This window comes from Panthera uncia (genome assembly GCF_023721935.1).
Source record: "Panthera uncia isolate 11264 chromosome B3 unlocalized genomic scaffold, Puncia_PCG_1.0 HiC_scaffold_2, whole genome shotgun sequence".
NCBI classification, from domain to species: Eukaryota; Metazoa; Chordata; class Mammalia; order Carnivora; family Felidae; genus Panthera; species Panthera uncia.
This window is the reverse complement of record NW_026057583.1, coordinates 35,513-48,527: the sequence shown is the minus strand read 5'-3', so window position 1 is coordinate 48,527 and position 13,015 is coordinate 35,513. Positions and strand designations below refer to the sequence as shown.

Genomic DNA, 13,015 nt, shown 5'->3' with positions numbered 1-13,015 from the left:
TTTGTTTCTGAGCAGTTTTAAGAAGGGCCTCCTGCCAGTGGTTAGGTCTAATTCTAGTCCTAACCTAGGTCTCAACATAGCTGGTAAGGGAGATGTCTGGATTTTTTTTCTTTCTCTTTTAGGCTAATATGACTAGAATTCTATTAAAATTATTTATTTGCGAATATGTAATATTTACATATGATAAAAAAAAGTCATTTAGATAAAATGCAATGTAACAAAGGAGTCTCTTCCTATCCTGACCCCCTGGTTTCCTTCCCCTTAAAAAGGGCAACCACTGTGCTCCTGTCCTCGGAGACTGTAGCCGCTTATCTGCTAAGTTGGTGAACAGGTGAACAGTTGCCCTGGAGACCTTACAGCCTACAAATCCTAAAATCTTTTCTATAGGACCCTTTATAGAAAAAGTTTGCCGCTTCCCTTTTTAGCCTTTTATCGTTTCAAAAAATGCTGCTCTGATATGCTAGGACATCTTTGTGTGCATGGCATTATACACATGTGAATCTGGATCAAAAGAGTCCTGTAAGTGGAATTGCTAGGTGTCAGGGTCTCCGCGTTGGTCACTTGGATAGGTATTACCAGGCAGCTGTCTGGAGAGGCTGAACCAATTTATAGCGCCTCCCGCAACGCATGCTTCGGCCTGTTCTCACAGCCTCGCACTAACAGTGTGCTAATAATTCGACCCTTGCCAATCTGATAAGCAAAACCTGGCACTCACTGTACTTTTAATTTGCATTTTTCTCGTTATGAATAAGGGCTAAGCATCTTTTCTTAAGTCTTAAAAAACGGAACACCAAACAGCTCCCTCTGAGCCTTTCCCTGTCCAGTCGGCTCAGGACTGGGGCCCGGCGGGCCCAGCCCACGAGGGATGCCGGGCGCGGCCCCGGGCAGCAGGCAGGGGCGCGGAACTCCCGGTGCCCCCCCTTCCCTCGCTGGCCGCGGAGCCCCGCCCCGGGTCCGCCTCCCGAGGGCCTGGGCGGAGCACGCGGGCCGGGGGCGGGGCGGCGCTGCCCGATTTATTCCCGTCCGGGAGCCGGAGTGAGAGCCCCGCGGTGTGCACGGCCGAAGCGCCCGGTCCCGCGCCCGCGTCCCCGTCCCCACGGCATGCCGGGCCCCCGCCTGCTGGCCGCGCTCTGCGGCGCGCTCCTCTGCGCCTCGGGACTCTTGGCCTTCTCCGGTGAGTCGATCGCACCGCCCTCTGGCCCTCGCCCCTCCTCTCCGCGCCGCTCGGAAGTTCGCCGCGGCGCCCTCCCTCCACCTCCACTGTTTACAAACTTGGGCAAAGAGCCGGGGCCGTGCGGAGGGGCGACTTCTCCGGCCGCGTCCCGCCCGCCGGCGGGGATGCGCTCGGCCTCTCCTGAGGTCTCGGCGCCCGGGCGTTCTTGGCCAGTGATACAGGCTTGAGAGTTGGGCGGGGACCGGGGACACCGGGTGACAGCCCAACGGTCCCCAGGGATGCGGCTTACACATAACAAAGGAATCTGCTGTGTACGGCCTCTCTCTTCCCATCTGTAAAATGAGGCCATTGAACTGTGCGTGACTTTCGCGCGTCTTCCACCTGGACGTTTCTAGGACTCTTGTATTGAGAAGACTCGTCCAGCCAAACTTTCCCTGGCAAATCCCTCCCAAGCGCTGGCGGCCGGTCTGTTCATTGGAATTTTGCATCCCCGCTTGTAGGTGTCTGGTCGGATAAGCGAGGGCTGGGGAGGCGGAGGAAGGGCCGGGGATCTAGGTGGGGCCCCGAAGGGGGCTAAGAGCCCGGGGAGGGACTTGGAGAGGGCTGCCCCCGGGGCTGGTGGCTCCTGACTCCCTCCCGTGGCCTTGGCGTGCTGCTGTATCTTCCTGGCTCCGCCCCCGCCCAGGAGGCCTCCCGCGCACAGCTGGGCCTCCGGGCAGGCTGGTCCCGGGGATGCACCATCCCCTTCTCTAGGGGCCCGCACCGCCTCCTCCAAGGCTGGGAAAAGGTGCCCATGGTGGGCGCTCTTTGGGCACCCGCTGCATCGTTTTCTCAAAGAAAGCAAGGGGAAGGGGGGACACAGTTGAGCCCTAGAACTGCCTCCCTGTGACAGTCTGACCCCCAGGGCCTGGAGCCTTAGGCTTAAGGGCACTTCAGGCTCCCAGGCCCTTGGGCACTGGGCGCTGGTGGCTCTCCCAGAAACCGGGAGAGACAGCTGGATCTCGGAAGAGTCCGTTTCTACTCCTCTCTGTCCCCACAAAATGTCCCTGGGGAAATCTCCCAGAAGGCAGGACTCTGAAATCCCAAAGGTAGCTTTGTACAGGGTGACCTGGCTTTTCCCCGGAACGGGGAAACACCTTGCGTGCTGTGCGCAGGTGAGTCAGGCGATGTGGGGTCAGGGCCACCTTTCACTTTCCTTTTCATCTTAGGGGAACCAGACTGCTTTGCCCTGGAGCAGAAAGGAGAGAGGGGGCGGGTGGTGGTGGTGGGGGGGGGCAGGAGGAGTTGGATTTTGTTGGGACAGGGGCCCAGGATTCTGGCCATTCCCAAGCCTCTGTCTGTGGCAGCGCTTGCAGTCTGCCAGGTCAGGAGGGATTAACCTGCTATTTAAAGCCAGTGACTAATAGCTCATTGGGAGCCGCCTTAAGCTCCCAGGCGGGGGCTGAGGTGGAGCTCTGAGGTGCTCACTAATGCTGATCCCTGTTCCCCTCTGTTCCCTTCTCTGGAGCTGGGCCCAGCTCTCTGGCGCTTTGAGATTTCAGGAGGGCCCCCTGGTCTGGGATGGCACGACTCTGTGGGGAGGAAAAGTGATTTCTGATGTCTTACCCCAAATGATGGGGTCGGCTCTTCTGGGATGCCAAGGTCAGCTAGAAGGTCCCCCACCCGCCTGGCTGGCCTGGTGGCTGCATGAATAAGCTCACATCTGTCACCCAGGCCCCCAGCCAGAAGCTGTGAAGACCTCTCCAGCCCTTCTCCTGTGTCAGCAGTGTTTCTCAACGCTGCCCGGCCCCCTCACCCCTTCATCTGACTTCTTCTGTCACTAGGAGGCCTGTGACAGCCTCCTAGATGCTCTCCAGACCTCTCACCTTACCCACTCCTGTCACATTCCCACCCCGGAGCCAGAGGGGTGTTTGTGTAGCCCCAGGAAACCTGCCTGCCCCGGGGGAGCCCATCCACACGTCTCTGCAGATGGCCTTTTCTCCATTCTCCTTCCCAGGATGGGAAATGGCTTCCCCGCTGCCCCCTCACACTTGAGACTCTGATTCCCCCCTGCCCCGGTAGAATACGGTGGAAGCTGAAGGAAGGTTAAGAGCCCCTGGTTTGCGCGACGCCAAGTCTGAGCTTGTCAGTCCTAAGGTCCATGCGGGTCTGGGCCCCTCCCTACCTTTTCAGCTCTGTCTCCCTGTTTCCCACTTACCATGCCCCCCTGTGCTTCTGCTCATCATTAGAATGTTCTTTCCTCACTCCCCGTTCGGGCACACTCCACTCCGTCTTTTAGACCCAGCTCACATGTCCGCTCTGCCAAGCTTCCAACTCTGGCAGGAACCACACCTCCAGTGGCCCTTCCTGCAGGCTTCTGTCAGAGCTCCCGAAGCCTCCGCATCACCTAGTGACCGTCCCCCTCTTTCCAGTGGCTCTTTGAAGCCTGGACCACACCTGGGTTCTCTGTCTCAGGAACGCGGCATGCACACAGCAGCTCTCCCCTCGCCCCACCCCAGTATTCACTGAATGAGTCCGGGCTGCCATTGCAGGTGACTTCTGTGACTCTAGCCAGTGCCTGAATGGTGGGACCTGCCTGTTGGGCCGGGACAACACCCCCTTCTACTGCCTCTGCCCCGAAGGCTTCACAGGCATCATCTGCAATGAGACCGAGAAAGGTACCTGCCTGGGCAGTGCCCCCCACTCTGCACCCGGCTCCCGGCTGCAGCCCTAGCGGGCAGTGGTCCCCTGCACCTCTCCCGCCGTCAGCCGGCACTTCCCTGGAAACTCCCCATGCCAGTTGGAAAGCTGGATGCTTCCCTCACTTGGACTGATTCGCCTACATATGACCCTTCTCGGCCCCAGGCTGGCCCAGGCTCCTTCAGGCAGATGGGGGAGGGAGGAGGTGGGAAGGGGGAGGCGGGCATGGGGCTGAGTTTGCACAGAGGGTCCTTTTGGGCACCTTCTGCTGCTGCTGCTGTCTCCGTCCCCAGCTCCTTCCTCATCCATTGCCCATCTTACCTGCCTCCTCACCCCTAGGTCCTTGTAACCCAAACCCCTGCTACAATGATGCTGAATGCCAGGTGATCAAGGACGAACACCGGGGGGACATCTTCACCCAGTACTTCTGCAAGTGCCCTCATGGCTATACAGGTGTCCACTGTGAGATCAGTGAGTATCTGGGGGGTGAATGCTCTTATGGGGAGCGGGGGGGATCCTGAGCAGCTCAGGCCACGCGCTGGCCTCACTCCCTGCATCAGGGTCTCGTCTGGTAGATGGGGGTTGACAGAGCCTCAGAGTTAGGCCATGTTAGGGGAGTGAGCCGTCCTGTTGTCCCGGGCGAATTCCGGCTCGGCCTTCTGTTCTCCACCACAGGCTGATGTCACTGTAGGGGGCGTGGTGGAGGGGTGGAAAGGGTGGTGGTAACCCCAGAGGTCATGGCAATACCGTTTCCTAGGTCACCGTGAACCAGATACGTAGCGTTAGGGTTAAGTCTTGAGAGTTTTCTGCCAAGAGGGGAAAACAAACATTTCTTTTTTGGTTTCTTTATGTGTCTATTTGTGTGTGTGTGTGTGTGTGTGTGTGTGTGTGTGTGTGTGTGAGTGTGTGTGTGAGTGTGTGTGTGAGTGTGTGTGTGAGAGAGAGAGAGAGAGAGAGAGAGAGAGAGAGAGAGAGACACACACACACAGACACACAGTGTGAGCGGGGGAGGGGCAGAGAGAGAGGGAGACACAGAATCGGAAGCAGGCTCTAGGCTCTGAGCTGTCAGCACAGAGCCCGATGCGGGGCTCGAACCCACAAACCATGAGATCACGACCTGAGCCGAAGTCAGATGCTTAACCAGCTGAGCCACCCAGGCACCCCAGCAAACACATTTCTTAATCTTCAGGCCCAGCAGCTCAGGAAGTAAGGCTTGGGTCTTAGAGTCTGATAGGTCCTGGCCCAAGTTTGACTGTGGCCTCATCACAGAGCTCAGGGAGGAGGGAGAGGCCTGGGCAGGCTGGGCTGTCCCCTCATGGTCAGGCGGTCAGAGGCTTGGCGTTTGCAGAGGGGCTGACCTGCCGGGCCTGCTTGGTTATCCACTCAGCCACAGAATGGCCCTGGGTGGGTGCCCAGCCTGCAGTGCTGGCGGTGGCTGTCCACGCGTCCTCCCTCCTGGCCCAGCTGGAGTCCCTCCCACCAAGCTGGGACTCTTCCTCTCCTGCTGGGGGTGGGGGAGTCCACTTCTTAGGGATGTCCGGTTTCTTTGGTCCGGTGGGCCTGTCACTAAGCGTCTTGGACAGGGGCAGGCGGTTCTCCTTCAGGCAGATGTGGGGATATTCTCTGAGGTTCGCTGACCGGCAGGAGGAGGAAGAGGAGGAGGAGGAGGATGGGGTGCTTGGCCAGTTGGGGGGTGCTGGGCCAGTTGGGGGGTGCAGGGCCTGGAGGAGAGCAGGCAAGTGCCTTCAATTCCATTCACCTTAGAGGAGGTGGCACCCAGGGGCTGTCCCCGGGTCTGTGGGCTGAGGCTAAGGTCTTTGAGATCCTGGGTGGAGGAATGTGTGTGCGTGTGTGTATCCGTGTGTGCATGCGTGGTGGGGGGGTCGCTAAGGCAGACAGAGCCCTGGGTGGGGTCAGGTGTGCCCACTAATTACCGTGCTGGAAGCCAAGGTAACCATGGGTGTACCTGAATTGGAATTACGCACACCTAGCCTCCTGCTTCGTGGCCTGGGGTCTGCCCCGGGTTGGACACGGCAGCTCCTGGGGCAGAAGGCAGGAGAGAACCACAAAGGCAGGGGAGGCCCCCAGGGGCCGTCGCAGCCCCTCCTTGTTGGTCAGGTGGTAGGTTTTCTTGGAGCCCACAAGGACCCCACAGGCCCAAAGAATGCACGTTTGGGTCCCTTAGAGTGTGAACATGTGGGGTGTGAGGACAGACCTGGGTGCAAATCCCTGCTCAACATCCCTCCCCTCCCCTCCCCCCCCCCCCCCCCCCCCCCCCCCCAGCTCTGATTTTGGCTGCCTGGTCTCACTTTCCTGTGAGAGTGTCATAGCACTGAGCTCAGCATGAACCTGGGGTGTTGTAGCAAGAGTAGGTCTGTCCCTGGCTTCTCTGTTTGGGGGATAAGAGGGGCCCGGCCCCCTCGGACCACATCCCTGGGATAATGGTGAAGGTGACGGCCCCTGGGCAGGGAGCAACTTCGCAGATGGCTGGGTCACGACCAGTAGTTGGAAGGCGCGAAGAACAGGAGAGAAAACAGAATGGCATTCACGCCCCACCCAGAAAGTCCTGCCAGTGGGATTGTAGAAAAGTCCAGGCAGATTTGTTTACTGCTTTGTGTGCAAAACAGGTACTGTTCCCTGCCACCTGACGTGCCTGCCTCCCAAAGCCATCCTGGGGGAGCCAGGGGTGGGGGGCTGGACCAGGTGGGCCTCCTGGTGGGCTGGGGACCCTGAAGGAGAGCAGGCCACACCGGTCTTCTCTCCCGCTGGTCCAGTCCCTGCCTGCCCCCCACTCCCCCATAGTTGTTGCTAGATGCCCCGTAAAGACAAGACCACCTACCACAGCCTTGCAGGAGATTCTGGAGACGCCACGAGTGCCAGCCTGGCCTGGAACCTTCTGGCGGCCCTGGCTCCCCACGCCCCCCCCCCCCCCCCCCCCCCCCCCCCGAGCGTCCGGCCCACCCTCTTCATCACCGTGCACCTTTCTCGGGCCCTCGTAGTCCTTTCCGGGTCTCTGCTCTGAGTCTCAGCGGAGGCCACACTGTGTTGTTTTCTGGTCCTCTGGGGCTCGGGTGGCCGCCTGACAGCCACGTCCCCCTCTCCCCCCCCCCCCCCGTAGCCTGCGCCATGCCGCTGGGCATGGAGACGGGTGCCATTTCCGACTCGCAGATCTCTGCCTCGTCTGTGTACTTGGGCTTCATGGGTGTACAGCGCTGGGCCCCAGAGCTGGCCCGCCTGCACCGCACGGGCATCGTCAACGCTTGGACAGCCAGCAACTATGACAAGAATCCCTGGATCCAGGTACAGAAAGAATGGCTCTAGGGTGGACAGAGTCACATGAGGGGACAGGGTGAGACGAGGATGTCTGCATGGGGTGGGTGGGTGGGTGGGGGGGGTGGGGGGTCACCACGCTGGGGTCATAACCAGGGTCCAGGTAGCAAGGCAGTGGTTCTCACAGGTGAAGTATCTGTAAGTGGAGGGCAGCCTGGGGGCGGGGGCGGGGGCGGGGGCGGGGGCGGGCTGGACGAGGAGGAGCAGACCCCAGGCTGTGGAGGGGCTGTTTGCACTGGGTGAAGCCTTTGGGGCCTCGTCCCTCTTCGGGTGCCCCTCTGAGCACTGGGCCCAAAGCTCTGAGAGGCCCAGATGAGAAGGTCCCCACTCCTTTGTCCTGCTTGGTTGCTCCCGCTCTGGGTGGGGGGAGCAGAGAGAGCATAAAGAAGCCGGGAGATAAGGGTACTGTCGTCTCCGCCTTGGGTACAGGTGAACCTGGTACGGAAGATGTGGGTGACAGGCGTGGTGACACAGGGTGCCAGCCGAGCAAGCAATGCTGAGTACCTGAAGACTTTCAAGGTGGCCTACAGCGTCAACGGACGCAAGTTCCAGTTTATCCAGAGCGCAGAGGGGTCAGGAGACAAGGTGAGGGCTGTAAAAGAAGGGCTGTGGTCTGCACCCTCTGGGGCTCCAGAGCTGTTTGAGGGTCCCCAGTGAAGTGAGTGTGCCCTGGATGATTGATTAGCCATGAGGTGGGTCTGCCGTTGCTCCTTGGTTCCCAGATATTGGGAAACCTGGATTATGCCCATGTTCTGTGGTTACAATACCCTCCCCCCATTTTACAGGTGAGAATAAGGAGAGTCAGAAAGGTTCAATGTGACTTGTTGAGGATGGCTGGAGTGGTGGAGGTGGGATGCATTCTGAGCCTTCAGGGCCACCATGGGCAGTTGTGCAGGTTGTACATTGCTCGAGGATGTCATCACGAAGTGAACACCGTTCAGAATGTAGACATCATGTTTGCATACTTCTGTCTGTGGGGAAATTATTATAATAAAGTGTCTTGAGACAGGAGTGCCTTTTTCTAATTTGCAGAGGCACCCTAGGGATTCCAGGTGGCCCTGTGTGAAAGACCGGGGTTTCTGCCCAGGCCCCATGATGACCAAGAAAGGTGGGGGAGAAGGGGAACCTGTGTTGAGAGCTGTGGGTGGCCAGAGGAAGAGCTGACCCCCTGCCGGCTCTGCTCAGCCCCACCTCTGCCTCCCAGGGCTGAAGAGGAAGGTGAGGCAAGCCCAGAAAGGTGGACTGCCCCCACCGACCCATCCTTCCGATCTTCTTTCCCCCTAGCTGTTTGTGGGTAATACGGACAACAGCGGCCTGAAGGTCAACCTGTTTGACTTCCCTCTGGAGGTGCAGTATGTGCGGCTGGTGCCCATCATCTGCCACCGAGGCTGTACCCTCCGCTTCGAGCTCCTTGGATGCGAGTTGAATGGTGAGTGCTGGGGGCTGTGGTCAATGCTAAGAGATGGCCTTCCCTGCTCCGTCTTTTCTCAGCCAGGATGAGCTGGGTAGGGCGGCACAAGGCCCGGGGCCCCGGGCTCACACAGGAGATGCACACTAGACGGGTCACCGGGCCCTCGGCGGTCTCGCCTAGGTGTCTGCTATCTGCCAACCCTGGGCGTCTTGGTTGGTTAGAGAGGAGAAAAAAAAAAAAAAAAAAAAAAAAAAAAAAAAGACCACTTCAGTTTTCAAAGGGCTTTCACTTCTTCTGATTGGTTCCTTGAACTTCTAGACCACATAGCACTAGTTTTTCCGATGTTGGCTCCATGAGGGCAGGAAGTCTGTTTTGTTCTCTGTATTCCCAGGGCCTGGATCATAGATGTTCAGTAAACATTTAAAAAAATTTGGGTGGGGGGGGGGGGGTGGGGCCCGGTGGGGCTGTTGGGTTAAGCGTCCGACTTCGGCTCAGGTCAGGATCTCCCAGTCTGGGAGTTTGAGCCCCGCATCGGGCTCTGTGCTGACTGCTCGGAGCCTGGAGCCTGCTTTGGATTCTGGGTCTCCCTCTCTGTCTGCCCCTTCCCTGTTCTGTCACTCTCACTCAAAAATAAGTAAAACATTTAATGTTTTACTTATTTTTGAGAGAGCGTGAGTGGGGGAGGGGCAGACAGAGGGAGAGAGAGAATCCAGCTCTGAGCCGTCAGTGTCAAAGCCCAGTGTGGGGCTCAAACTCACAAACTGCAGGATCATGACCTGAGCCGAAGTTGGATGCTCAACCGAGCCACCCAAGTGCTTCTGTTCAAACATTCAATGAACTAGTGAATGAATAAGGAAAGTGAGGCCCAGATAAATTGTCTGTCAAGGGCTCACAGGCTGGTAGGGATTAAAACTTGGTCTAGATCCCTGGGCTTTTGGCACCCACCCATCTAGTGCTCCTTGCCCCCCCCCCCCCCAATCTCCTGTACTCATCATTCAGGAGAAACATTGAGGCTTCTAGGGACATAGGGCTGGAGCTGGTGCTTTCTGCTGCCCTTTCCAGAGATATTCCCAGGTGGAGGGACGGGGGGCACCAGAAAGGGACAGGTTTCTGATGAGCAGGAAAAATTGATGTCTGGACCCCCCAGGCTGCAGGGGTTGGGGTGCTCGCTGAGGTCTGGATATTTCCCCCTCTTTGCAGCTACAGCGCCACCTGCTGGCCATTGGCGGAACTGTAAGGCTCGCTAGGCTCCTCTGCCTTTCTGGTCTTACCCCAGACCCACCCTTTTAAAGTATGAACTTAAGTCATCACTCGTTCCCAGTCACAGGGTCATTGCCTTTTTGAGCCTTCTTGTTTAAACGTGGAGTTAAGACAATCTTCTGATAAAAGGAAACGTAGGCTATTGGTACCAGACAGGGCTGGGGGCTCTGCAGCCTTTGGCTATTAAAGTTGCCTGCAAGGTCCTATCCCAGATGGCTCCCTCCTAGGCCAAGAGAGGGTAAGCCTGGCAAGCTGTGGAAGCTGGCCTGTCTGCTCTCCTCGGGGTCTAGTTCTCCTTTCCCTAGTCGGCATTCTAGTGGGCTGGAATGTTGGTGTGTGCAGGTGTGTGTACCTGTGTGCACTTGTGTGGCCCTGAGGCCTGGGCATGAGGATTGCCCTGTTGGGACGGTTTTTGAATGGAGGTTTGCATGACAGAGAGCAAGCCACGTGAAGAACGTGGAAAGAGCATTCCAGGCAGGTAGGGAGCTGGCAGGTGCAAAGGCCCTGGGGCATGTTTAAGGATAAAAGGCAGGCCAGTGGGGCTGGAGCCTAGAGAGTGAGGGGCAGCTTATTGGGTGGGGAGGCTGGAGAGGTGGATGGAGAGAGGTCTCAGACAAGTTAGGGGCTGTATGGATCATTTTAATGATCCGGGTCTGTATGCTCAGAACAAGGGGCAGCCATGTGGGGGTAAGGGGAGTGCTAATAGGACATGACTGGAGTGTGTCTAGAAGGGATCCCCTAGGTTGTATGGGGAGAATGAAGGCAGAGGGCCATTGTGTGTGAGGGGAGCCCCGTGGGAAGAGATGGGGGAAGATGGCTTGGATCAGGTTGTAGACTCATTGGGTTGGGTGGGTGACAGTCCTCTGCTCATAAAGTGCCCTCCGTGGACCCAGTAGGAGCATCACCTGGGAGCTTGTAGAAATGTGGGTGCCAGTCCGCCCTAGCCCTGCGGAAACAGTCTTCATTTTAACAAGATCCCGGGTTGATGCAGGAGGAACACTTCTCTGGGGGGGGGGGGGGGCTTCCCAGGGTCAGTGACAGAGCAGAGAGTCTGGGCCCTTGGCTCAGGGCCCCTCCCAACTGCATTTTCCTCGGAGGGCTGTTTGACTTCCTCAGGACGCCCAGAGGTGAGAGGGCGTGAATGGCAGGGAAGCAGTTTTGTAGGAGGGTCCACCTTGAGCATATGATGCCAACCCGGCATCCTCTGCAAAGCCGCCCCGGGCCTTGGCCTGGGAACGACCCGCTTCCAGCCCTGAGGGCTCTCTTTGTGGGAGGAGCATGGGGGTCCCCTGGGGCACCACCGTCACAAGGAGATGTTGCATTAGCAGGTGTGGGCACACCTGGGAAGCAAAGGTCTTTTTAAAATAAATATATTACGTCCATTTCTTTAAGTTTATTTTTGAGAGAGAGAGGGAGAGGGGGGACAGAGGTTCCGAAGAGGGCTCTGCGCTGATAGCAGTGAGCCTGACACGGGGCTCGAACTCACGAACTGTGAGATCATGACCTGAGCGGAAGTTGACTGATGCTCAACCGACTGAGCCACCCAGGCGCCCCAGGAGGCAAATGTCTTCAGTGGCAAATGTGCAAGTGTCTGGGGAGACAGGGATGTAAAGAGCCATATACCTGCTTCCAGTTGGAGGCTTGGCTTTCCAGACCCACTTCCCCCCACCCCCAAATTCCCCACAAGGACTGACTGGAGTAAGGATTGTGCCAGGTGTGACACACGCCCATCCTTCTCTTTGGGGGAGGGGGGTGGTTATCTTCTGCCCGTCCCTAACTGCTACCGCCACCTGCAGGTGCAGAGGAGTAGTGCAGTGCCGCTGGGCCCACCGCGGAGCCCGGGTGAGGAGGCCCCCAGTGTTGGGTGTGGGAAGGCCCCCTGGTGGACACTCAGGGAGGGGCTGCTGGGGCAGGATACAGGATCCACTGTGAGCCCCAGGAGTTCGGACTTCTGTGACTGCCACCTGCTGGAGGGGGATAGTGTTGTCCTGTCCATCACTGGGTCGCCAGCAGGCCGGCCTTCCTGGCTCTGCCAAGGGGCATGGATGGTGGCGATGATGCCACAGAGTGGTGTGGTGATGAGTTTGCGTGTGTGTGTGTGTGTGTGTGTGTGTCGTGGGCACAGTGCTTAATGACTCAGCCTCAGTTTCATTCGTTCGGTAGAACGGGGTTGCTGATAGCGGCTTTCAGGTTTTTTGTGGTAGATCGAATGACAGACGTGAGCGCTGGATGGAGATGCCAGCTGCTGAGGTTCTTGACCACAGTTGCAGGCCTCAGCCTCCTAGACAACAGCTGTACCGTAGGAGTGACAGAGGCAGTGCTGAGTCCAAAGGAGGGACGAGTCCCGCCCAAGTGAGGTGGTCAGGGCAGGCTTCTTGGAGGAGGGGTCTCATGAGGCAGGCGTTAGAGGAGGGAAGGGAGGTCGTGGCAGGGCCTGCCCTCGTGTAGATGGGAAAGGTGGTGGGTCCTCTGAAGGGCAAGTGAGGGCAGAACTGGGTATGGAGGGCACAGCTGGCAGAGGTGAGCGGGCGAGGTGGGCAGAGAGAAAGTTGGCTCTCAAAGGTGGAAGGGGTTTCCCTCTGTCCAAGAGGATGCCAGGGGCCAGTCGGGACCCCCGGAGTTCCCCTGGTCTTCTCTTGCTCACACTTGTGGGAGGCTGTGGATGCTGACCTGGGTGGCAAACCCCTTTGCCGGCAGGATGTGCTGAACCCCTGGGCATGAAGGACAACACCATCCCCGACAGGCAGATCACGGCCTCCAGCATCTACAGGACCTGGGGCCTGAATGCCTTCAGCTGGTATCCCTTTTACGCGAGGCTGGACAAGCAGGGCAAGTTCAACGCCTGGACCGCCCAGACCAATGATGCCTCTGAGTGGCTGCAGGTGGGTCAGGATGCAGGGCAAGGGCAAGGGCTGGAGTTGGGCTGCTGATCATTGACCCCCCCCACCCCAGGCTTCTGCTCCCCAAGAGGGAGGGTCTGAAAAAGCCTTGTTTTCCTTCTGCTTTGTTCTTTTTTCTCCCACATGCCCTACCTTCTCCTGATTCTGCAATTTCAGAGGGGGAGGGTGGGGGAGTTCAGGGCTATTTCCACGAAGGCCCCAAGCCCCAGGCACAGAAAGGGTGTGTGTGTGTGTGTGTGTGTGTGTGTGTGTGTGTGTGTG

General features: G+C 58.2%; 1 protein-coding gene across 2 annotated transcripts in view; it reads left to right on the top strand.

The window, feature by feature from the left end:
* The first annotated feature begins 1,007 nt into the window (after positions 1-1,007).
* Positions 1,008-13,015, top strand: part of MFGE8 (milk fat globule EGF and factor V/VIII domain containing) — a 14,186-nt gene continuing 2,178 nt past the window's right edge. The window contains exons 1-7 of one of the 2 annotated variants that reach the window (XM_049614257.1): positions 1,008-1,174; positions 3,706-3,831; positions 4,193-4,324; positions 6,972-7,153; positions 7,613-7,768; positions 8,468-8,612; positions 12,552-12,736. In XM_049614257.1, the coding sequence (XP_049470214.1) occupies positions 1,102-1,174; positions 3,706-3,831; positions 4,193-4,324; positions 6,972-7,153; positions 7,613-7,768; positions 8,468-8,612; positions 12,552-12,736 (999 nt within the window). In that variant the 5' untranslated portion in view covers positions 1,008-1,101. The remainder of the gene's footprint in view (positions 1,175-3,705; positions 3,832-4,192; positions 4,325-6,971; positions 7,154-7,612; positions 7,769-8,467; positions 8,613-12,551; positions 12,737-13,015) is intronic. The other variant, XM_049614258.1, reaches the window with a different exon arrangement.